This window comes from Oncorhynchus mykiss, chromosome 23 (assembly GCF_057628025.1).
Source record: "Oncorhynchus mykiss isolate SJ-2025 chromosome 23, ASM5762802v1, whole genome shotgun sequence".
Lineage (NCBI taxonomy): Eukaryota > Metazoa > Chordata > Actinopteri > Salmoniformes > Salmonidae > Oncorhynchus > Oncorhynchus mykiss.
In genome coordinates, this window is record NC_143044.1 from 14,549,697 (window position 1) to 14,574,545 (window position 24,849).

General features: G+C 40.9%; 1 protein-coding gene across 2 annotated transcripts in view; it reads right to left on the minus strand.

Moving 5' to 3' along the window:
- The window catches only part of LOC110502467 (cGMP-dependent protein kinase 1), a 183,143-nt gene extending 161,880 nt beyond the window's left edge, over positions 1-21,263 (minus strand). Inside the window, exon 1 of one of the 2 annotated variants that reach the window (XM_090216934.1) lies at positions 21,077-21,263. In XM_090216934.1, coding sequence (XP_090073060.1) covers positions 21,077-21,138 — 62 coding nt within the window. In that variant the 5' untranslated portion in view covers positions 21,139-21,263. Of the gene's footprint in view, positions 1-3,179; positions 3,599-21,076 lie in introns of those variants that run through there. The other variant, XM_021580501.3, reaches the window with a different exon arrangement.
- Positions 21,264-24,849: the final 3,586 nt, after the last annotated feature.

The window sequence follows — 24,849 nt, forward strand, 5'->3', positions numbered from 1 at the left end:
GTCCATAGCCAGTCACCAGACAGTATGATGACTTGAAGAAAAAAATCAAAACTGCCCTCTTGTGGTTGTATGTGATAACAGTGACTGAGCAGTTAGGGAGAATATCTGAAGACTAAAATAATGTCTGGTGCACACACACTATTTGATCAATGAAACTCAGAAACCAGTTATCTAGAGAAATCCCATTATTGGACCTTAATTATGCTTAACTATAATATATATCATAATATTAATAATATATGCCATTTAGCAGATTATTTTATCCAGAATGACTTACAGTCATGCGCGCATGCATTTTACATACAAGTGGTCCCAGGAATCTAACCTGCTATCCTAGTGTTGCAAGTGCCATGCTAAACTAAGCTACAGAGGACAGCAAACTGTGACCACAAACATTGTCTGAAGGATCCTTCTATGTGTGTTCAAAAGGTCTGCATATGAGAGTTTGTGTTGCCCAACCACTCAACAGCTGTTTTTACAATGCTATTACAGCTCAATTATCACACTGTAAGTGTGGCCATGATACAGTGAGAGTGATATATAATATTGGCTGTAATAGTGTGGCAATGAGAGCTGGCTTGAAGATCAAGAGCCTGAACCTTTTAGTGGGTGATTTAGGGACAACAAAGTTTAAACAACTCTGACATAATATATGATTTGGTAAAACGAGAATGCTAATCACTTCTGCAAGGGGAACCGTTTAAGAGGCAAGTTTATACTCTTTTCCCTTTTAGCTTGAGATGTAATTCGTGAGATAAGGTATTAGTATTAAACAAAATACTTTCCTGGAGACCTCATTACACAAACCTACAGACCTATGAGGCATTCTAGGTCCAGGATTCTTTTCCTGACCAAGTGATTTGACCAGGAAAACATGCCCTGCATCCCGATACTTCCCTTTCCTGGATTTAAAAAGGGCTGGTATAAACAGTGTAGTGGATGGAAACTCTTTTTACATATTTTTACATTTGTGGGGAGTAGGACACTGATCACATAAACTCCTGGCCCTGGGCTTTGCTTAAATCTACTGACAATGAACCATTAGGGACACTTCCACTCCCAAATAAAGGTCAATAGGTCAACTTTCAACAACCAGACAACTACATCCCCTTCTTATCCTCCATCCCTCCCAGCCTCCCTGTGCCCTTTAAACCACCTCTGTGTTGGAGACAGGTTTATATTTCACCTCGCTATACTTCCAGCTCAGCCCTTTCCTATGGTGATCAATAGGAACAGGATCCATTGCTTCATGGTTCTGTAATCCGATGATCAGGAGGCTGTCCGTTGGTGCCTGGTTCTGACACAAATTGAGGTCACTATGTCTCAATGTCTCTGACCCCTAGCAGAGCCACGAGCAGGTGCACAACCAGATGCATTAAATAATGACACACATCCCATTCTTTAACCATGAATCAAGAAATGCCATCCTTTTCATCATCTGCCTGTGGCCTTGGACCACCACTGTACTAGTAGACCTAAAGGGATCATTTTCCCTAGAAAGAGAACAGATACCAGAGGACATGAAAGGAATTATTTTGCACTTTAATGGCATTGCTCTTGATTGATAATGACATTGTCTTCTGACAGATGGCGTAATGCTAAACTGACACACGTTGCCAGGAGCCAGCTGTCTTGGAGCTCATTTTTTTTTATTAAGATTTTGTTCGTCCACGTGACACTAGTTCCTAACTTCATAAAATCCCTGCGCTCTCGCATGACTCACTATGGAACACCAGCAGGGCTGAAAACATCATTTGAAAAATGTCTAAATTTCCAACAGATCATTATGGCCTGACATAACAGTAGAACACTGAATTATTAAAACACTCTTATAATCTTCTCCTTGTATAGTTATTTTAGTGCTATCTGGTTACCTGACAATCAGCTCGTATTGGCCTTTTACTGTGTGTGCAGTGGGTACAGTTTCTAATCTAATTCAGACCCGGTGTGTGTGTGTGTGTGTGTGTGTGTGTGTGTGTGTGTGTGTGTGTGTGTGTGTGTGTGTGTGTGTGTGTTTGTGTGTGTGTGTGTGTGTGTGTGTGTGTGTGTGTGTGTGTGTGTGAGGGAGAGTGAGCAGGCGCGTGCATGTGTGTGTGTGTGTGTGTGTGTGTGTGTGCATGCGTGCACGTGTGTAAATGTCTGTCTAGACAAGGTAAGCAGCCGTTTGAAAAGGTCACCACCCATACCATACGGTTTTAGTCAAAGCTGTCGGGGAAGATGAGTTGCTGTGTCAATCTCACAGGAAAAATCTTTAGAGTAAAATGGAAATTACAGTGAAATCCACAGTGAAGACTTTATGAATGGGCTTGTGTTGAGTTAAAGGAAACCTAATTGATCACTGCAAAATGGTAATTTTTGTGTTTTTTGTGCATGACTTTGGTATGTTGAACTGCCATTGTTAAATCATCAGGAATATACTGTATTTGAATCTTTTGATAAAAAACTTTTTCTGAAGTGTATGTTTAGTAACTCATTAGGCCGGATACCATTGACTCAATCTGATTAGGCCTAAAGATGAGGCATTCAGTACATTAAAAAAGAACAGCTCTGAATCCATTCATTTCCTCTGTGTTTGCTTTCATGATGTGACATCTGTAATCAAATTTCATCCAGTTATCAGGCCAAGGGAGTCGGTCCTACAAAGAATGAACCCTAATAATTTAGAACATCCAACACTGAAGCTACAAAGGTGCAACGGAAGGTGATAAGGAGAGGATACGGTCAAAAAATATTTTTCTAATGGAATATTAAATATCCTCAGACGTATACTTCGATCGCTTAGCATCCAGCTACTAAAAGCCAATAATGCTTCTTGCTTCCTCCACTTTACCTCCGCTGGGAATGCAATGATGGATCGGATCCATAAACTCCTCTTGGAAGCCTGTCTTGGAGCAACGTCATCGGCACCAAGAATGAACGCGCTCACACTGCCCCATTCATGGAAGCGCGTCTCCATCTCCACAGTAGAACTAGTGGTCAGCCCTGTTGTCATTGTGAATGATTGACACCTATCTGTTTAAAGTAGTCTAAATGCAACTCAAACCATTAGGCTACATTTTTGTTCTATATGTTTTCTATAGTCTACCTCGTCAACTACACACGATGGATAAACAGACATATTTTGCTGTATAAAAACCCTAAATAATTCGACACCAATAACACCAGGTTCAAACTCTTACCAGTCGGACTTGTCATATTTCCGAAAGACTTGCCTCGACATGTCTTGGTAGTTTTGAGGCTCCGCCGAGATGCCTTGCGCCCGAGTCCTGGTCCTCGGTCCAATAAGTTGGGCGCTGGGCAAAACGGACTGACATTTGTGCAGTTTCCTCTTCAGTTCTTGGATCTCATCTTCCCTGTCCGCCAGACTCATCTCCAAGTCTCGTATTCTCTCCTCCTTCGACATTAAAATCTTGGAAAAATCCTCCTCCAGGTCACTCATTTTGAAATCTGCGGAAACTTCTCGGTTGTTTATTCTCGAAAAACACAACTCCTATATTTAAACAGTTTCTTGTGGTCAGAATTCCGTTGTTTCCACTGCATAAACGGGCTCCACCGTGCGTATTCAGAAGGATCCTTTTGCAATCCACGTATTTGTTTCGGTTGGTGCTGAAGGGAGGGGATTTAAATCGGTGTTTAAACAGCCGAGCGGGCTGGTTGATAGATCCGCAGCGCTGGTCCGCTGGGCTGCTGGTCCACAGACATATATCCTGACCCTCCAGGGACCTATTGATGATCCTTCATTGAGAAACCAATACAGCAGTCTTCCTCTTTGGGGAGGCAAGCCATATGCTGGACAGAAACATAGCCTACTAGACTGTCATAGTGTGGAAGATTGTAGCTTTGGGACAACAACATCAGTAGTCTGTGTATTGGTTGGACTCCATGAGTTAAGCATCGTTCTGGTGGCTGGCGACAGAAAATAAACCTATCACAATATAGCCGGCTTCTCACAAAAAAGGTTTATTGTCAACAAAGGCATTTTCACAATCTCTAGGAAAAATACATACCAGATGTAAAATGAAACGTGTCCCTTTGCTATCAAATAAACGTCTGAATCCAACTTTTGTCTGAACAGCAGCATATTCCTGTTGAGCTGTTGGTGGCTGCCAATTAGACCACGCACTTCACTCAAGACCTCCTACCATTAAATTTACTGTCTACACAGCAGGAATATGGTGCGGTTCAACAAAAAGTTAGATTCAGACCATTATTTGATGGGGAGGGTCACAGTTCACTTTATATATAGTAAGTAGAGTTCCTAGAGATGATTCCTTTATTGACAGGGAACATTTTTGTTTGGTGTAGCCTGCTGTATTGTTGTAGCCACTCACCTAGAAACCATTAATTAGCAACTGAGGAAGTCCAAACAATACACATACTGCTGATGTTGTGTCCCAAAGCTAGGGAGACATAGCCGCAGGATATAGGGGTGCTGAGGTTGCTGCAGCATCCCCTGATAAATCGAAAATAAATAATAAGAATTACCCACCAAATTAGTGAACTAGGCCTTTATTATTACTCCTGTATGAGAGCACCCCCACCAGAAAACATCTTCCTGCAGCCATGTAGGGAGATTGTTTTTGCATTGACAAATGTTCACCATCTTGAAATCATCAACACAAAGCTTCTGGAATGGCAGCAAACACCCTTTGATCCGAGCAGCTAACGTAGCCCAGTGAAACTCGATCTGGCTACAGATCTGACTCACGAGCCTGTTAGACAGAAACACTCGCCCCATTGTTGTCTCATTAGACTACATGAAACTCAATTAGGCTATAACAACCCACACAATTACAGGCAACTGACAAAATAAAGGAAACACCAACATAAAGTGTCATAGTAGGGCCTTGGGCAACCACGAGCCAGAACAGGTTCAATGCCCCTTCCACGAGAAGTTCCATCATTTGGTGATTTGTTGATGGTGGTGGAAAACGCTGTGTCAAGTGCCACTCCAGAACCTCCCATAGGTCTTCAATTGGGTTGAGATCTGGTGACAGAGACGGTCATGGCATAAGGTTTACATAAGTTTTATGCTCATCAAATCACTCAGTGACCACTTGTGCCCTGAGGATGGGTGCATTGTCACCTTATGGGGGCATAGCCATGGTAGCAGAGAGGAAGAGTCGAAGCGAGAGATTTCACTCTCGCCAAAATCTGTTCAAAATAAGCCCAATGCTTGTAGCCTGCCTTCTTGCATTTGGGAGAATGACTCCCATTGTTAGGGCATGTACACCAATGGTCAAAGTTTTAGAACACCTACTCATTCAAGGGTCTTTCCTTATTTTTACCATTTTCTACATTGTAGAATAATAGTGAAGACATCAAAACAATGAAATAACACATATGGAATCATGTAGTAACCAAAAAAAAGTGTTAAACAACATATTTTATATTTGAGATTCTTCAAAGTAGCCACCATTTACCTTGATGACAGCTTTACACAATTTTGGCATTTTCTCAGCCAGCTTCACCTGGAATGCTTTTTCAACAGTCTTGAAGGATTTCCCACATATGCTGAGCACTTGTTGGCTTCTTTTCCTTCACTCTGCGGTCCGACTCATCCCAAACCATCTCAATTGGGTTGAGGTCAGGGGATTGTGGAGGCCAGGTAATCTGATGCAGCACTCCATCACTTTCCTTCTTGGTCCATACACAGCCTGGAGGTGTGTTGGGTCATTGTCCTGTTGAAAACAAATGATAGTACCACTAAGCGCAAACCAGATGGGATGGCGTATCGATGCAGAATGCAGTGGTAGCCATGCTGGTTGTGTGCCTTGAATTCTAAAAAAAATCACAGAAAGTGTCACCAGCAAAGCACCCCCACACCATCACACCTCCTCCTCCATGCTTTACGGTTGGAAATACACATGCAGAGATCATCCATTTACCCACACCGTGTCTCACAAATCTCCAATTTGCACTCCAGACCAAAGGAAACATTTCTTCCAGTCTAATGCTCATGTTTCTTGGCCCAAGCCAAGCCTCTTCTTTTATTGGTGTCCTTTAGTATTGGTTTCTTTGCAGCAATTCGACCATGAATGTCTGATTCACACAGTCTCTTCTGAACAGTTGATGTTGAGATGTGTCTTTTACTTGAACTATGTGAAGCATTTATTTGGGCTGCAGTTTCTGAGGCTGGTAACTCTAATGAACTTATCCTCTGCAGCAGAGGTAACTCTGGGTCTTCCATTCCTGTGGTGGTCCTCATGAGAACCAGGTTCATCATAGCGCTTGATGGTTTTGTTCTTCACGTTTGGCTGAGAAATCGCCCGGAAATTGCGGTCACGACAACGCCGAAAAAATATTCCAAATTAGCTCCATAATATCGACAGAAACATGGCAAACGTTGTTTATAATCAATCCTCAAGGTGTTTTTCTAATATCTATTCGATAATATATCCGTCGGGACAATTCTTTTTTCAGTAGGACCGATTGGAGTAATGGCTACCTCTGTATTTTACGCGAGAATCTCCTTTGGAGCCACCATGTGACCACTTGCGCAATGTAGCCGCTTACGGCTATTCTTCAACATAAATGCGTAAAACTACGTCACAATGCTGTAGACACCTTGGGGAATACGTAGAAAGCGTAAGCTTGTTGATGACACATTCACAGCTCAATAGGGACTCATTGGAACGCAGTGCTTTCAAAACCTGGGGCACTTCCGGATTGGATTTTTCTCAGGCTTTCGCCTGCAACATCAGTTCTGTTATACTCACAGACAATATCTTTACAGTTTTGGAAACGTTAGAGTGTTTTCTATCCAAAGCTGTCAAGTATATGCATATTCTAGCATATTGTCCTGACAAAATATCCCGTTTAAAACGGGAACGTTTTTTTCCAAAAAGGAAAATACTGCCCCCTAGTATCAACAGGTTAAAGGAATGTTCAAAGTTCTTGAAATGTTCCGTATTGACTGACCTTCATGTCTTAAAGTAATGATGGACAGTCATTTCTCTTTGCTTATTTTAGCTGTTCTTGCCATAATATGAAGTTGGTATTTTACCAAATATGGCTATCTTCTGTATACCAACCCTACCTTGTCACAACACAACTTATTGGCTGAAACGCATTAAGAAGGAAAGAAATTCCACAAATTATCTTTTAAGATGGTACACCTGTTAATTGAAATGCATTCCAGGTGACTACCTCATGAAGCTGGTTGAGAGAATGCCAAGCGTGTGCAAATCTGTCATCGAGGCAAATGGTTGCTATTTGAAAATATATAATATATAATATAAAATATATTTTGATTTGTTTAACACTTTTTTGGTTACTACCTGATTCCATATGTGTTATTTCATAGTTTTGATGTCTTCACTATTATTCTTCAATGTAGAAAATCAATAATATAAAGAAAAGGCCTTGAATGAGTAGGTGTTCTAAAACCTTTGACCGGTAGAGTACATGAGCATCTCATTCTTATATACAGATCTCTGATGGTAGCCAAAATAAAGGCCAACATAATGGCCTGCCCAGCATTTTTATACATGACCCTAAGCATGATGGGATATTAATTGCTTAATTAACTGAATTTGTTGCAAATAAATTCATTAAAAATCCTACAATGTGAACTTGCACAATTGGTGTCTGACTAAATACTTTTTTAACCCATTGTATATACTGTATTTTATACCATCTATTGCACCTTGCCTATGCTGCTTGCCCATCGCTCATCCATATACTTACATGTACGTATTCTCATTCACCCCTTTAGAATTGTGTGTATTAGGTAGTTGTTGGGGAATTGTTATATTACTTGTTAGATATTACTGCACTGTCGGAACTAGAAGCACAAGCATTTCGCTACACTCACATCAACATCTGCTAACCATATGTATGTGACAAATACGATTTGATTTGAAAAGTAGGCTGCATTTCCGGCTACAACCACAGACATAGCCACATTTGCTCATCAATTTAGAATCCCTACCATTTTTTGTTTTCAAATGACTCACACGGATAGGCTAAGCTTTGAAGAAAATCAATACCTTCTGATGTACTGTGCAAGAGATTACTAAGAGACATGCTTGAGACCTTGGCCACAGGATAAATTATCTTGGCTTGAGGGTCATATCTTTACAGACATCCAGCCTTCACTACATGTGGTAAAGCTGTCTCAATAGGCTTGATATGGTTTATGGATTGTGATATCCAACTGGATGTGACAGCTTCTGGGTGACAGGCAGGGCTGGCTCTAGCCTTTTGAGGTCCCTAAGCGAGATTTGGTTCGTTGCCCATCCTCTTGATGGGGGAGAAAATTCTACACGTTTTGCCATGGAACACAGAGAAAATGTTGCAGTTTTAAAGCAAGTTTCCTGCAGTTCGACACATTTTGTCATGGGGCATAGAGAAAATGTAGCAGTTTTAAAGCAAGTTGTCTGCAGTTTTACAGATTTTGCCATAGGGCAGAGAGAAAATGTTGCAATTTTAAAGCTAATTTCCTGGAATTATACCCATTTTGCCATGTGGTGGAGAGAAAGTTTAGCCATTTTAAAGCTTAATTCCTGCAATTCTACACATTGTGCCATGACTTATGCCATGTTGATGATATCTGAGTGAGAGTGACTTACAAAATCAATGGGGGCCCCCTGGAGGTCATGGCCCCTGGGCATGTTCCCTGCATGCCCGGATGGTTTTCGGCCATGATTTCTACAAGTTTAGATAACTGGCTAGACAAACTTACTATTCAATGAATTGTTAGCTGACATGGCCAAAATTTGCTGATACACAACCAAATGTTGAACTTACTCCTTGTATATTCTACTATTTTAACTCTCAAGAGTAAGTTAAGACCCCAAAGGAGTTCCTAAAATTGTTTCAGGGGGCCCCTAGTGGCCGCTTATGATTGCTTATGCCTGCAACCAGCCCTGGTGACAGGGTCATAACTGGAAAAGTGCATTGGGCAGCGTAGATCAATCAATCATAGATTAGATCCTAACTGTATCCTCTATCCCACTAACAAATACATACAGTGCCTTCGTGAAAGTATTCAGACCCCTTGACTTTTTCCACATTTTGTTACATTACAGCCTTATTCTAAAATGGATTAAATTACATTTTTTTCCGCAACAATCTACACATAACACCACGAACACAGGGTTTTCGATATTTGAACAGAAATACCATGTTTACATAAGTATTCAGACCGTTTGCGTTGAGACTTTGAGCTCAGATGCATATTGTTTCCATTGATAATCCTTGAGATGTTTCTACAACTTGATTGGAGTCCACCTGCGGTAAATTCAATTGATTGGACATGGCTTGGAAATGCACACACCTGTCTACATAAGGTCCCACAGTTTAAAGTGCATGTCAAAGCAAAAACCATGAGGTCCAAGACAGAATTGTGTTGAGGCACAGATCTGGGGAAGGGTACCAAAATAATTCTGCAGCATTGAAGGTCCCCAAGAACACAGTGGCCTCCATTATTTTTAAACGGATGACGTTTGGAACCAGGGGAGAAGGGCCTTGGTCAGGGAGATGACCAAGAACCCGATGGTCACTCTGACAGAGCTCCAGAAATCCTATGTGGAGATGGGAGAACCTTCCAGAAGGATAACCATCTCTGCAACACTCCACCAATCAGCCCTTTATGGTAGAGTGGCCAGACGCAAGCCACTCCACAGTAATAGGCACATGAGAGCTCACTTGGAGTTTGTCAAAAGGCACCCAACGACAAGATTCTCTGGTCTGATGAAACCAAGACATAACACTTTGGCCTGAATGCCAAGCGTCACGTCTGGAGGAAACCTGGCACCATCCCTACGGTGAAGCATGGTGGTGGCAGCATCATGCTGTGGGGATGTTTTTCAGTGGCAGGGACTGGGAGACTAGTCAGGATCAAGGGAAAGATGAACGGAGCAAAGTACAGAGAGATTCTTGATGAAAACCTGCTCCAGAGCATTCAGGACCTCAGATTGGGCCAAACATATACCTTCCAACAGGACAACGACCCTAAGCACACAGCCAAGACAATGCAGTAGTGGCTTCGGGACAAGTCTCTGAATGTCCTTGAGTTCCCAGCCAGAGCCCAGACTTGAACCCGGTTGGCTATCTCTGGAGAAACCTGAAAATAGCTGTGCAGCGACGCTCCCCATTCAACCTGACAGAGCTTAAGACGGTATGCAGAGAAGAATGGGAGAAACTCCCCAAATACAGGTGTGCCAAGCTTGTAGCATCATACCCAAGAAGACTCGAGGCTGTAATCGCTGCCAAAGGTTTTTCAACAAAGCACTGAGTAAAGAGTTTGATTTCTCATGTAAATGTAATATTTCAGTTTCTGCTTTGTCATTATGGGGTATTGTATGCAGATTGATGAGGGGAAACAATTATTCAATTAATTTTAGAATAAGGCGTTATCCTAACAAAATGTGGAAAAAGTCAAGGGGTCTGAATACTTTCCGAAGGCACTCTATTACTGTAATAAGATCACATAGTTTCTGTCACAAACTTCAAACTCCGCACAGTTGATCCTGTAATCGCTGCCAAAGGTGCTTCAACAAAGTACTGAGTAAAGTTTTTTTTTTTTTGCAAGAAAATGTAAAACCATCCCTAGAAAAATCTGTCTTTCTGCCCCTGAACAAGGCAGTTAACCCAGTGTTCCTAGGCCATCATTGTAAATAAGAATTTGTTCTTAACTGACTTGCTTAGCTAAATAAAGGTTCAATTAAAAACATTTTAAAAAAGATTGATGAAGGGGAAAAAACTATTTTATCAGTTTGAGAATAAGGCTGTAACGTAACAAAATGTGGAAAAAGTTGATGGGTACTGTATATCTAGGGCACCAGTATATCTATACTGTGGGGGGGTTGATAGAGTTGCTGCTGGTGCCTCTGGTGTCTGTGATGCAGTGATGCCAGCAGCTGGCTGCAGGCCTGGGGCGTCTGCTTCAGAGGAGTCGAGGGGACGAGGACCACCTGTCCTTGGGCCTCAATACCCACATCATCATATAACACCACAGCAACAACAAACAAATTGACTGATTATTGGAAGTGGAACCAGTGTTCTCCCACCTCTGGAATTTGACAGCATAGTGCCTTCCTCTCTTATAAATTATGGTCTGTTAAAATTGCAAGTTGGGTTGGCAAAATTATGTTTTTCATCATAATCAGCTTGAGGTTGGGCAGATCCCCTTTTGCAGTATTACCAGAACAGTTGTGCTAGATGGGTGTGTAGAGAGACACACACAGGGAACAGGCATGTGAGATTAGCAACAGGTCAGAGGTCATAGGCTGGAATGTTCTCCTCCCCTCACTATCCAGGTGTGCCATGTGAGTGACTGGCTAAATGACCCAGATCATGTGACCCAACAGGATCCAGACAGGTGGGGGATGGGCACAAACAAGACAACAGAGTAAATGTTCTACTCTATACTCTGTTTATTTCAGGTCAATTCACCATGTTGGGTTACAGTGCCTTGCGAAAGTATTCGGCCCCCTTGAACTTTGCGACCTTTTGCCACATTTCAGGCTTCAAACATAAAGATATAAAACTGTATTTTTTTGTGAAGAATCAACAACAAGTGGGACACAATCATGAAGTGGAACGACATTTATTGGATATTTCAAACTTTTTTAACAAATCAAAAACTGAAAAATTGGGCGTGCAAAATTATTCAGCCCCCTTAAGTTAATACTTTGTAGCGCCACCTTTTGCTGCGATTACAGCTGTAAGTCGCTTGGGGTATGTCTCTATCAGTTTTGCACATCGAGAGACTGACATTTTTTCCCATTCCTCCTTGCAAAACAGCTCGAGCTCAGTGAGGTTGGATGGAGAGCATTTGTGAACAGCAGTTTTCAGTTCTTTCCACAGATTCTCGATTGGATTCAGGTCTGGACATTGACTTGGCCATTCTAACACCTGGATCTGTTTATTTTTGAACCATTCCATTGTAGATTTTGCTTTATGTTTTGGATCATTGTCTAGACTCCATCAGGTTTTCTTCCAGAATGGTCCTGTATTTGGCTCCATCCATCTTCCCATCAATTTTAACCATCTTCCCTGTCCCTGCTGAAGAAAAGCAGGCCCAAACCATGAGGCTGCCACCACCATGTTTGACAGTGGGGATGGTGTGTTCAGCTGTGTTGCTTTTACACCAAACATAACGTTTTGCATTGTTGCCAAAAAGTTCAATTTTGGTTTCATCTGACCAGAGCACCTTCTTCCACATGTTTGGTGTGTCTCCCAGGTGGCTTGTGGCAAACTTTAAACAACACGTTTTATGGATATCTTTAAGAAATGGCTTTCTTCTTGCCACTCTTCCAAAAAGGCCAGATTTGTGCAATATACGACTGATTGTTGTCATATGGACAGAGTCTCCCACCTCAGCTGTAGATCTCTGCAGTTCATCCAGAGTGATCATGGGCCTCTTGGCTGCATCTCTGATCAGTCTTCTCCTTGTATGAGCTGAAAGTTTAGAGGGACGGCCAGGTCTTGGTAGATTTGCAGTGGTCTGATACTCCTTCCATTTCAATATTATAGCTCCTTGGGATGTTTAAAGCTTGGGAAATATTTTTGTATCCAAATCCGGCTTTAAACTTCTTCACAACAATATCTCGGACCTGCCCGGTGTGTTCCTTGTTCTTCATGATGCTCTCTGCGCTTTTAACGGACCTCTGAGACTATCACAGTGCATGTGCATTTATACGGAGACTTGATTACACACAGGTGGATTGTATTTATCACCATTAGTCATTTAGGTCAACATTGGATCATTTAGAGATCCTCACTGAGCTTCTGGAGAGAGTTTGCTGCACTGAAAGTAAAGGGGCTGAATAATTTTGCACGCCCAATTTTTCAGTTTTCGATTTGTTAAAAAAGTTTGAAATATCCAATAAATGTCGTTCCACTTCATGATTGTGTCCCACTTGTTGTTGATTCTTCACAAAAAAAATACAGTTTTATATCTTTATGTTTGAAGCCTGAAATGTGGCAAAAGGTCGCAAAGTTCAAGGGGGCCGAATACTTTCGCAAGGCACTGTATATGTGATGGCAATATTACTTCTAAAAATATTTATTTTAAAATAGTCCTTATGCAATTATTGGAATTTAAAGCATATGCTCTGTAAGGCTGAGATAATACAATGTTATGGCCTCTCTGCCAGTTAGCTGCTTAAAAACATATTTAGGAGGCATTTGTGAGTATTAAGAAGCAAAGTATTGCCATGAAAAAGGTCAATAACCTAAATTCTGATTTCACTTTGCCACTGCTGTATGTAGTCAGTCTCAGTGTTGATGCTGGCCTCCTCTGAGAAGGACACCTCAACGTAACCTCAGAGGAGGTCATATGAAGTGACAGCCAAATCAGTCTGATTTGCCCTGTCATTCTCCCCACTCAGCACCAGGTTAGTCACATATCGTCTTATTTCTGAGGAGAGGTGAGTTTCCTCTATGTGTCTGCTGAGCTGAAGCAGGATTATTTTGGATCCTGTTTCTCCATTTATTTCTGGATCGCTTTTCTCGCCTGTCCCAAACTGTCTGACGCTGCCCCATCAGAGCAATGGTACACTGCGAGTATCATTCTCTGTCTTTTCCATTGAAAGTTATTCTTTGACTGTTAAAAATAGTGCCAGGAGATCCAGAATTTGCAAGTGCAGTTCATAGTATTGTGCCTCTGTTTTCCTGCTCCCCTTCCCAAGTCCATCATACAGTGCCTTCAGAAAGTATTCACACCCCTTGACTTTTTCCAAATTTGTCCAAATTTTTATGAATTGTGATCCAACTGGATGTGACAGGTTCTGGGTGATAGGATCGTGACTGGAACAGTGCAGTGGGCAATGCAGATCAGTCAATCGTAGAATAGATTCTAACTGTGCACTTTATCACACTGGCAAATGTTCTGTGCATACTGTATATCTAGGGCACCAGTATATCTATGCTGTTGCTAGGGTTGAAAGAACATTGATTTTTGTCGCTACCCTATCAGGGACATGGTACACTGGAGTGTCATTCAAATCAAATCACATTTTATTGGTCACGTACACTTGTTAAGCAGACGTTATTGCGGGAGTAGTTAAATGCTTGTGTTTCTAGCTCCAACAGTGCAGTAATATCTAACAAGTAATATCTAACAATTACGCAACAATAAACACAATACACACAAATCTAAGTAAAGGAATGGAAATAAGAATATATAAATACATGGACGAGCAATGTCAAGAGTGGCATAGACTAAGATACAGTAGAATACAGTAAATACATATGAGATGAGTAATGCAAAAATATGTAGACATTATAAAAGTGACTAGTGTTCCATTATTAAAGGGGCCAGTGATTTCAAGAGTTTTGTTTTTGAGGGAACATTACCCTGAAATGGAAGATTCTGTGTCCTTTTCAGGGCAATTTACTAGGTTTCTTCAGGACAATCATCCTTTAAGGGTACTTTTATTGTATGCTTCTAACAAGCTTTTACTCCATCTCTTCCATGCTGTCGTAGAGGCAGTAAAAAAAAGTAATCTTGGACTGCTCTATCTATGTGTAACGTGTGCGCTGGGAGTCGGGAAGCAAGTTCAGGGAGTGTATTTAATAAATAAATGAACATGTCTGTACGGGCAGCGTACAGACATGAAACACTGAAACAGAAACAATAATGCCTAGGGAAATAACCAAAGGGAGTGACACATATAGGGAAGGTAATCAGGCAGCTGATGGAGTCCAGGTGAGTTTAATGAGGCGCTGGTGCGCGTAACGATGGTGACAGGTGTGCGAAATAATGAGCAGCCTGGTAATCTCGAGAGCCAGAGAGGGAGTATACATGACACTATGGTCCTAATATTGGTCTTTGTCCATCTGTTTCTGCTAAGTTGTTCCCTCAAAAACAGAACTCTTGAATTGCTATGTTGTAGACTTTTATGACTGCACTACTGGTCTAATGCATGAGAATGTATTAATAGAAATGTTATCCTAATTCTATAGTTGGACTATTACTATTTCTTAAATCTGGGTCTAGGTCTGGGTAATCTGTCTGAATACTCTGTTGCTTATTTGGCAGCTTAAAAAACAACTTTGAATAACAACCCAATCAAATAGGTGATTCTGATACGGACTGATGGAGTAGACTGACCGAGTCCAATGTATTTGAAATGACAAGATTTGTTATGTAAGCAGGACTCAATCCCTCTTCTCCAACGAAGGCTTAAGACAACAAACAGGCTCTCTCATCCACTGGGTTTGTAGCAGACCGTATAACACAGCAAACTAATGCAGTGATACTCTCAGACACACAGCCAGTCAAACACAGGATAACTGGATGGAAATGCATTGACCCTGTTGACATCGCCACCTTACCTCTCTCTGTGTGTGTGTGTGTGTGTGTGTGTGTGTGTGTGTGTGTGTGTGCGTGCATGCGTGCGTGCGTGCGTGCGTAAATGTCTGTCTAGACAGGATAAGCAGCTGTTTGAAAAGGTCACCACCCATACCACACTGTTTTAGTCACAGAGAACAAAGCAGTCAGGGAAGATGAGTTGCTGTGTATTTTACTGGCAGAAGGAAACGTGTGGCAACACTGGTGGGGAATACTTCTTATCTCCAGAGATGTTTTTACGTAATAAGGCGTGAACACACCTGATGACTCATGGAGCATTTAGGTACCATGCTGCGTTCTGTGTGTTTGGCATTGTTGAATTATGAATCTCTGTTGAAGAGTGTGGAAGATATACAGAAACATGTGCTTTCAAACAACTGTTTATGTGATGTAAACAACATGATCACTGAACACCTGGGTGGCAGCAGGCGGAATTCCATTTCAGTCGTAGTCAATTACAAATATTCTTGCAAAAGCAGGAAGAAATCTTGTATGTTCGAAATAGAAGACTAAAGAAAAACATCATTTGCAGGAGGTCCTGTGAGCAAAATTGGCTTTAAAGAACAGCACAATTAAGAAACAGAAGTAAACCTGAAAAGTCCTTGCAGCTGTGCCACAGGAGTTGGCTAGTTAAACCAACAACTATTACATATAAAAATACTTCTGTTCCTCTCCTCTGGCACCGGGCATTCCGAGCACGCCTTCCTCCGTTCATCCAAACATGCTCACCATGACAGGCATCTCGGGTATGTTTATGCAAATGTAGGAAATAACGTCAGTCATGGCGGAGGCCCTGTCACGAGTGGCTGGGGTTTTGGCCTGCCTACCCTCACTGCCACAGAACGCCTTCACTTAAACACTCTCATAAAAGTTTGCCTGGCTAAAGATAGACACAGGCAGTCAAAAGGACACCCACAAATCAGATGGCCTTAGGGCCTTGCTACTGCTGGGAAAGACCCGTTGATGGGGAGAGAGAGTGTTCCTCTGACCCCCAACCTCTGCTAAGCTGAACCAGTCTCTTTAACCTGTCTGCAGTGCATTAGTGAGCTAAAACCCTGGCGCTTACGTGTACCTCTATTCTACTGCTGAACGGAGGTCATAACTCCGCTTTAATGTTTCTCTGTTTCCAGTGAACTGATGTCATCTTGGACTGCTCGTTCCACAGGGACTGTACGGGTTGCCTATATTTATGTGTGTTGAGTTATATAGGCTAGTTCCCTGACGAAGACAATGTCTGTCAAAATTTTGTTTTTGCACTTTGAAATGTTGTTTGCATTGCTGAAAGCTGAATTGAACATCACTTGTGGGACCCGGAAACAGTGAACAGAATACACATTACCATATTTCTTTGGTTGTCCTTCTTTGTCTTGCTCCTGTGCCAAGTGTGGATGCACTGTGTGTAAAGTAAACACTGTATTTTAGTAATGCTCCTCCTTCCCGCTTCCTGTCCCAGGTTGTGAAGTTGATCTCAGCTACCCCGTGCCCACAGGGGCTCCACATTCCTGGGTCAGCTGGACACTCAGCAGTGCCCAGCTGTGTCAACAACCCAGGAGTTAACTACCCAGGGTTAACTATTTCCCCTCAGCATTTACTACCACCTCTAACTGGTAGCAGTTATAAACATGACTGAAAATACAAAAGGGAACATTTCACAGTTAATTTAAAACTCTTCAACGTTTGAAGAGAGAGGGGTAAGACTGTGAGAAAGAGTATTAAAAATACCATGAGACATGAGATATAGACATAGGGAAGGGAGGGATAGAAGAGAGAAGGGGATTCCTTGGGCAGTTGCATGTGCAAATTTTTGATGAATACACTCACACTGAATTTGTCCGGAATGGCACTTGTGATGCCTTGAAAGGTCAGATAGGGGTGTCTGACAGTAGTCATGTGTAATACAGCATGTGGAATACTAGTACAAAGGAATGGTATATGGATTCAGATGTTTCACCAGGACGTGAAAGCCTCTAAGCATTGGCTTAATGGATCTGGTAGCTTCATGATCATAAACAGTTATATAGGCTCCTACATCTATTTAAACGTATTTCTATCCTTCTTGTGCGTAGTTTCTACTTGCATGACCTCACTAGTCCACGGCTATGTCACAAGTGTTTTATTATTATTCCAAGGCCTACATACATACAGTACATACAGTATGAGACAGACATTTGTCAACTGTATCCGCTACTAACATCCACATGACCATGATTAATCCATACAGAAGAGCTACTATGATGAGTTGAGTTAAAGAGCGTGTCATGTGACTCTCTGACAAACATGCTCTGACAGGCGTCGCTACAGACCAGACAGACATTCTAACATATGCTCAGACACTGCCAGAAACATGTTCCATTTCCACAAAAATAAACCTACTAAAAGCCAGAGATTAAAACACTTTATTTCTGGGTAAAGGATGATGTATAGAAGTCCCTTTCCTTGGCACCATACAAGTGTGGAGGACAGAAGGATATTTAGTTTCACTAATGCTGAGAACCTGCAATGTAAAAGTGGCTCTACTGTAGAGCCTACGAACTCTAACATAGTACTGTAATGTGTGGTGTTCAAGTTGTGCTTGAAGTGGTCATAATACCTACATAACACCAACCACCAAACTAAATAGCTATCGAGCTAGTACTACAGGGGGGACACTTACCTCAGGTCTACTTAGTAGTAACTCCACTACTGTAGTGTTATACAAACTATTATGACAAGCGTCATGAAACCAAATAATCTCCCCTGTGAAAGTATAGTGGACTTGACAGAGCATCATAAGATCAGTGACCTTTAACTCTAGGCTCTGTCAGACCCTGGTGCCTGTGATGATTATTCGGAGACAATCATGGTCTTGTGATTTAACCCCTAGTTGGCTACACAATCTTTAGATTGCAGCTCCCTGAGGGTCACCCACTCTGATGCACTGCCACTGATGATCGCGTGAAGAAGACAGCACATTCATTGGCTGAATTCTATGTGAGAGCCCCGGAGCACATTGATACATTCTACTGTATCTTAGTCTCAGCCAAAGTGATATTCAAACTGAAAGACTTGCTTTGACATGCCCTCTAACATCTTGAAAGTGTTATTTTTGAATTTGTCTCTTTTCTAAATAATTGAGTGTCAAAAACAATGTAACACATTCTGACTCCTGTGAAGCCTTTATTTAGCGTTTCATGGTTTTAGAGTTTTTCATGTTATTAAGCATTTGTATTCATTGTTGCATGTAGCAAGTTAGGCCACTACTGCATAACAGCACAGCACATCTTCAACAGCATCTACTGAGCTCCGGACAATGGCCATCAAAATAAACATTGTTTAGTGAATGCAATCATACTCATGTTCACCAAAACCACTCATTAAAGGTGCTAACAATCATGGGTGAACTAGAGAGAGAAAGAAAGGGAGTGAGAAATTCTGTTGCAAATGTCCAAATGATTTTGCTTCCTTTCATCTGTCCCTTTACTTCATGGACACAGATCTTATATTGGAGTCGTCAAATCAAGTTCCACCATTGGCTGCTGTGCTGACATTGCTTCCAATCTACTGTGTTTCCAGATCAGTGCAGACAAATTGATGGAGATGAGGACAGGAGGCCACTCAAGACTCTAGACCAGGGATGGGCAACTGGAGGCCCATGGACCCCTTTTTGTAGGCCTGGGGATCAATTTCCCCATAAATTGTAATATGTACAGTCATAGTCAAAAGTATGGATGCACCTACTCATTCAAGGGGTTTTCTTTGTTTTTACTATTTACTACATTGGAGAACATATGAAATAGATCAAAACTATGATCCAAAAAAAGAGTTAAACAAATCAAAATATATTGTACATGTCACGCCCTGGCCTTAGTTATCTTTGTTTTCTTTATTATTTTGGTTAGGTCAGGGTGTGACATGGGGGATTTATGTGTTTTACCTGGTCTAGGGGATTTTGTATGTTTATGGGGCTGTTTCCTTTCTAGGTAGTTTGTATGTCTATGGTTGCCTAGACTGGTTCTCAATTAGAGGCAGCTGTCTATCATTGTCTCTGATTGGGAACCATATTTAGGCAGCCATATTCTGTGGGTACTTTGTGGGTGGTTGTCTTCTGTCTTTGTGTCATTGCACCAGATAGGACTGTTTTGGTTTTCACATTTGTTGTTTTGTATTTTGTAGTGTTCTCGTTTATCGTCTATGTTGAACACTAACCACGCTGCATTTTGGTCCGATCCATACTACACCTCTTCAGACGAAGAGGAGGAAAACCAATACAGTATATTTGAGATTCTTCAAAGTAGCCACCCTTTGCCTTGATGACAGATTTGCACACTCTTGGCATTCTCTCAACCAGCTTCATGTGGTAGTCACCTGAAATGCATTTCAATTAAGAGGTGTGCCTTGTTAAAAGTTCATTTGTGGAATTTCTTTCCTTAATGCATTTGAGACAATCAGTTGTGTAGGGTAGGGGTTGGTAAACAGAAGAGAGCCATATATGGAAAAATTCCCCAAGCCCATATTATGGCAAGAATAGCTCTAATAAGCAAAGATAAATGATAGACTGACCTTCATGTCTTAAAGTAATGGACTATGTGGAACATTTCAAGAGTATTTGACTCTAGTCACAAAAGGAAGTGGATATTTCAGCAATAATAGTTTTCAGAGCCCTCTACTGTTCTCTCTACAGATCCTTCAATCACCCATCCCATTGTGTTTTTCCCTCTTATGGCTTTTCCTACATTTTTCTTTACACTTTTATGTTTTTGTTTTTAAGAATGCAGGTACAGTAGTAATAATAACAATAATAAATCAAAAATGTGTACTCTGGGTGAAAAAGAGAGTATATTCAAATATATAAGTCAACATGAGTGCATATCCATAATCACAGTAAACTGTTATAATAATAGAAAAAAATAAGAAAAAAACTAATTAATGTATAATAATATAGTAAACAAAACTATGACTGAATGTGCATCCATTAAGAATCCCCTCCCCAATAGGTCCCTTCGCCCTCAGTAGGACACCCCAGCACATCCACCATCCCCATCAACCTCCCCCCACCCCTCAACCACAAAACACAATAATGATAATAATAATCGAAATTAAGATAAATAAAAATATATACCAAGCTATATATACACATACACACACATGTACAGTACATGCACATAAACATATTCACAGGACACTCACTTTATCTCTTATCTCTTTTACTGCATCGGATATGCAGGTGACATTTCCACCTGGATGACAGCACCTAATCAGCAAGACGGATATGCTCTTCATCTGAGGGAATGCCTGCCCATTCTCAGATGTTAGATCATCCGAGAGGATCACATCATTTACATTCCAGCCCTGGTCAGCTCCAGATTTGACTACTTCAACTCACACCCTGCTGGAATCTCTGCATTCTCAGATTCCCCTCTGTTATTAATCTCTATATTGTAATCAATAAAGTGTTTCAAAATGCTGTACTTTAACATATATGTTCAGATCATTCCTGAGAGAGAAGGGGTGTAATATCTCCAGATGGGCGTGTGGTACCCTTCCTTACCCATGCCATCAAGATGTTACTTCTTGTGGGGTCTTTGTCTTGAAAGTAAGCATGAGAGTATATGCAATGTACAATTACCCTACAGAAAGTATACTGACTAAAAGGCAAAACAGAACTGTCAAATTATATTATAGCTGTGTCATTGTATACTTGCGAATTAGAATCTTAATGGGATAGGAGTCCTGCTAGCTGGACAACTTCCGGTGAAACTGGAGGGTGCGCAATTCAAATAAATATTTACTTACTTTTTGAACATCTTCGTCTGATTTGTCATCCAAACGGTCCCAGCTATAACATGTAGTGTCATTTTGTTAGATAAAATCCTTCTTCATATCCCAAAAAGTCTGTTTAGTTGGCTCCATCGATTTAAGTAATCCACTCGTTCAACAGGGCAGAGAAAGGAATCCGAAAAATATACCCCTAAACTTTCAACAAGTCAAAATATGTTTCTATATACTCCTCAGATACCCTAAAATGTAATCAAACTATGATATTTCTTATGGAAAGAAGTATGTTCAATAGGAAACCGATTTCAGCAGGTGCGTAATGTCTTCATGAGCGCGCAGACACGAATTTCCAAGACTGTGTCCTTCTGCTAAAACTGATGTTTCTTATTTTTGAAGTTACAAGCCTGAAACCTTGAACATAGACTGCTGACACCCTGTGGAAGCCACGTGAATTGCATCCAGGGAGCTAATTTTCAATATGACCTTTCTCTTGCCTTTCTAAGAGGATGATCTCTCTCTCAAAAAAAAAAAATTCTTTGTTTTTTATTTGTATTTTCTCCTACCACATGTATTGTGTTATATTCTCCTACATTATTTTCAAATTTATACAAACCTCAAAGTGTTTTCTTTCCAATGGTACCAATTATATGCGTATCCTGGTTTCAGGGCCTGAGCTACAGGCAGTTTACTTTGGGCACGTCATTCAGACAGGAAGTGGAGAAAAAAGGGGCCTAGCTCTAATAATTAATTAATTATAATTCAAGAAAAATGTATTTAATGTTTTAAATAGCCCCCCCCCCCCCCCCCCCCCCCTTCTAATTTCTTTCATTTTGTGGCTAGAGTCAAATACTTTCTGTGGTACACACTACTGGTCAACATGAGCTACCAAAATTATGGCCTTGCTGAACCCCCCCCCCCTTCTAATTTCCTTAATTTTGTGAGTCAAATACTTTCTGTGGAACACATCAGAGTCAAATACTTTCTATAGAACAAACTTCACTTCAGGACAGGCAACCGAAATTAACAATTAATGTGTGTGTGTCATATTAAACATAAAGGAGGGAGTAAGATGTAGGCAAGCAATAAACCTTTCAGAACAACTACTAGTCAAATAAGACATGGGAGAGATGACGAATTTTGGCAAGATATTTTTTTATAGACTAATACACTTCAAACAAATAGCCAAACCGAAAACTGCAGACATTACTAGTGCCTCCCCCGCGATCAAAATGACATAAAAACTCAAATGAAACGCAGCCTAACGTGATCAAAATTCTCAACTAGCAAGCAAGTCGCAGCAATGAAGAATTGAGTGCGTGCGCGTTCATGCGTAAAGTGGGGGGGATTCTGGCAGGGGGTGTGCTTTTCGGAACAACAGGTGTTGAAAGCATGCAGTTTATTAGGCTACAGATCAAATAAATTATTATGAACTTCACAGGGTGGTGAATTTGCAATGTGATGAGCTTGATGCTCCTTTCCATTAAATATCGATAGTCTTTTTCTGGTGACATCGGTGATTGGCTGCCATTTGACAAATTCAATTTTTGTCCATAATAATCTCATAATGTAGGTTTATGTTTGCGCTCTAGTCTTCAGCGCTGTGGCACACTCCTTATATAACGAAACATGTTTTGAAAGAAAACCATCAGTGGAGTTGAAAATGTGATGGAAACCCATTTAACTTGTATTTTATTTTGTCGGTTTCATGGGAATTTAATCACAAAATGTATTTTTATGTGCACCACGTCATCGAGCACAGCATTTTATCGGCAACATGTCAATGTGATGGAAACACATCTATGGTGCGAAAATGCTTATTGTTTTTATGCGGATTTTAGAATATTTGCATTAACATCTGTCGCCAATTGGATGGAAACCAAGCTACTGACTCAATTAGATTGGTAAATAAGTCTAGCGGCCAGCTATCTTATAATGATTGAATTATTGACCTGCCCCCTATTGAACATCAGATATCATATTAAAAACGGCCTATCATTTGTCTCCATCCTATGTTTTTTTTTTATTGCAGGGAATTGGCTGTAGAACTGCTCATTGTTATCTCCTCCCCATGGAAAAAGGAGTAGAATTGCATGAAATTAGTTATAAAATTGCTAAATCTTATTTCCGCCCCATGGCAAAATGTGTAGAATAGCAGCAAACTTGCTGTGAAACTTCCACATTTTCTCTACACGCCCTGGTAAAATGTGTAGAATTGCAGGAAATTAACTCTTAAATGTTTTCTCCACACTGTCAAGAGAGGCCGCTAAAATGTTTTGCACACAAGGTGTGTGGGGGGGTCACTAAAGTAGCCCCATGGAAGTTTTGCCCCACAAATTACACCTTGTTTCCAGTCATCCATGAATAGTTTTCTCTCTCCGCTAGCACTCCAAACACATGGTCCCAGTCTAAGTTTGGTATTACGGCTGGAGAATGCACTACTACTTGGAATAGAATGTGTGTGTGAACTCCTCCATCATAGTGCTGTTTGCCTTGGCAGCATCTTGATGAACGGACGGGCAGATGGCTTCAGTGTAATGGCTTCATCTAGCCTCTTTTTAGTATTGGTTTATTATGGCCATGTTAGTATCAGACACTTTTAGGGTCAGGTTATGTAATTGAACTCACTAGTAGTTAGTTTGACACCTGTTGATCATGTTGTAATTGTAGCATTGTGTAACAGAGCACTTTTAAGTAATCTTTGTATCATTCGAGATGATTTGCAGCTATGGGTGTACACAGCATAGCTTTTGAGATGGTAAACATTGTGTATGAATCCAACACATTCTTCAATGACCTTATACAGTATATGTGTAGAATTACTGTATATTTTGGTAGATGACTTGACAACAGTGGACAGTAGAGGGACAGATTGGTGGACAGACTGGCCCATTCTGCCAGAAGATACACAATGTCTTTAAGGGCAGTTTCTCTTAATATTACAGGTCTTGCAGCTTATACATGCAGAGGATTCACAGTAAATAGAGTGCACATACATTCATGGATGTACAAGCCTTCATTCTAAAAGAGATTCACACTCTCCAACACTCCCAAAGACCGTGGTCACTCTGGCCTGAGTGAGCCGAGGACCCAGCACTTGAGATAAACATAATCTGCTGCTATTTTCATTCAGCGAATTACACTTTAGAGTTCTCCAGCTTTTCACTGGCCATTAGAACTACACTGGAGGTTATGCAAACCAATTTATTTAACTCTGATGGGCATATACATCATCATCAACTCTAGGGTTATTTCATCATCACCCAAAAGGACAGGGTTGCTCAGCAATAAGGTCTAAATCTTATCCCCAAACAAATCCATACCATCTGTTCTGAAGACCCCACCCATTATTAATAGGAATGTACACAATCAATGAAGAGGAAAGCCCATAGGTTGTGGAAGTACTGCATGTTGAAAAGTTATCTGAATATTTGTGTTATAGCACCACCTTCAGTCCGTTTTCACCCAAGGTCTGTTATGCCCCAATCTTTGTCCAGATGGGACAAACAGGCTAAATTAAAATTGAGTTCAAGACATTCATCATTAGAACAAATAGCATATGCAGGTAGATAAGAGACGATAAATAATCCCAATAAGTTTATTTTGATCAGTAAGACATTCTGACAGTATCGCTTACAAAGATTTGTATGTGTGCTGCACAACTCCAGTCCTTGAGGTCCAGAGGGTTTTCATCAGTCTGTCAAAGTTAGCAAGTAATGACCTAGACCTAGACCTTTGATACAAGGTGATTAGCAAGCCAATGAGCTTTAAATGTTACATGTTACAAAGGATTG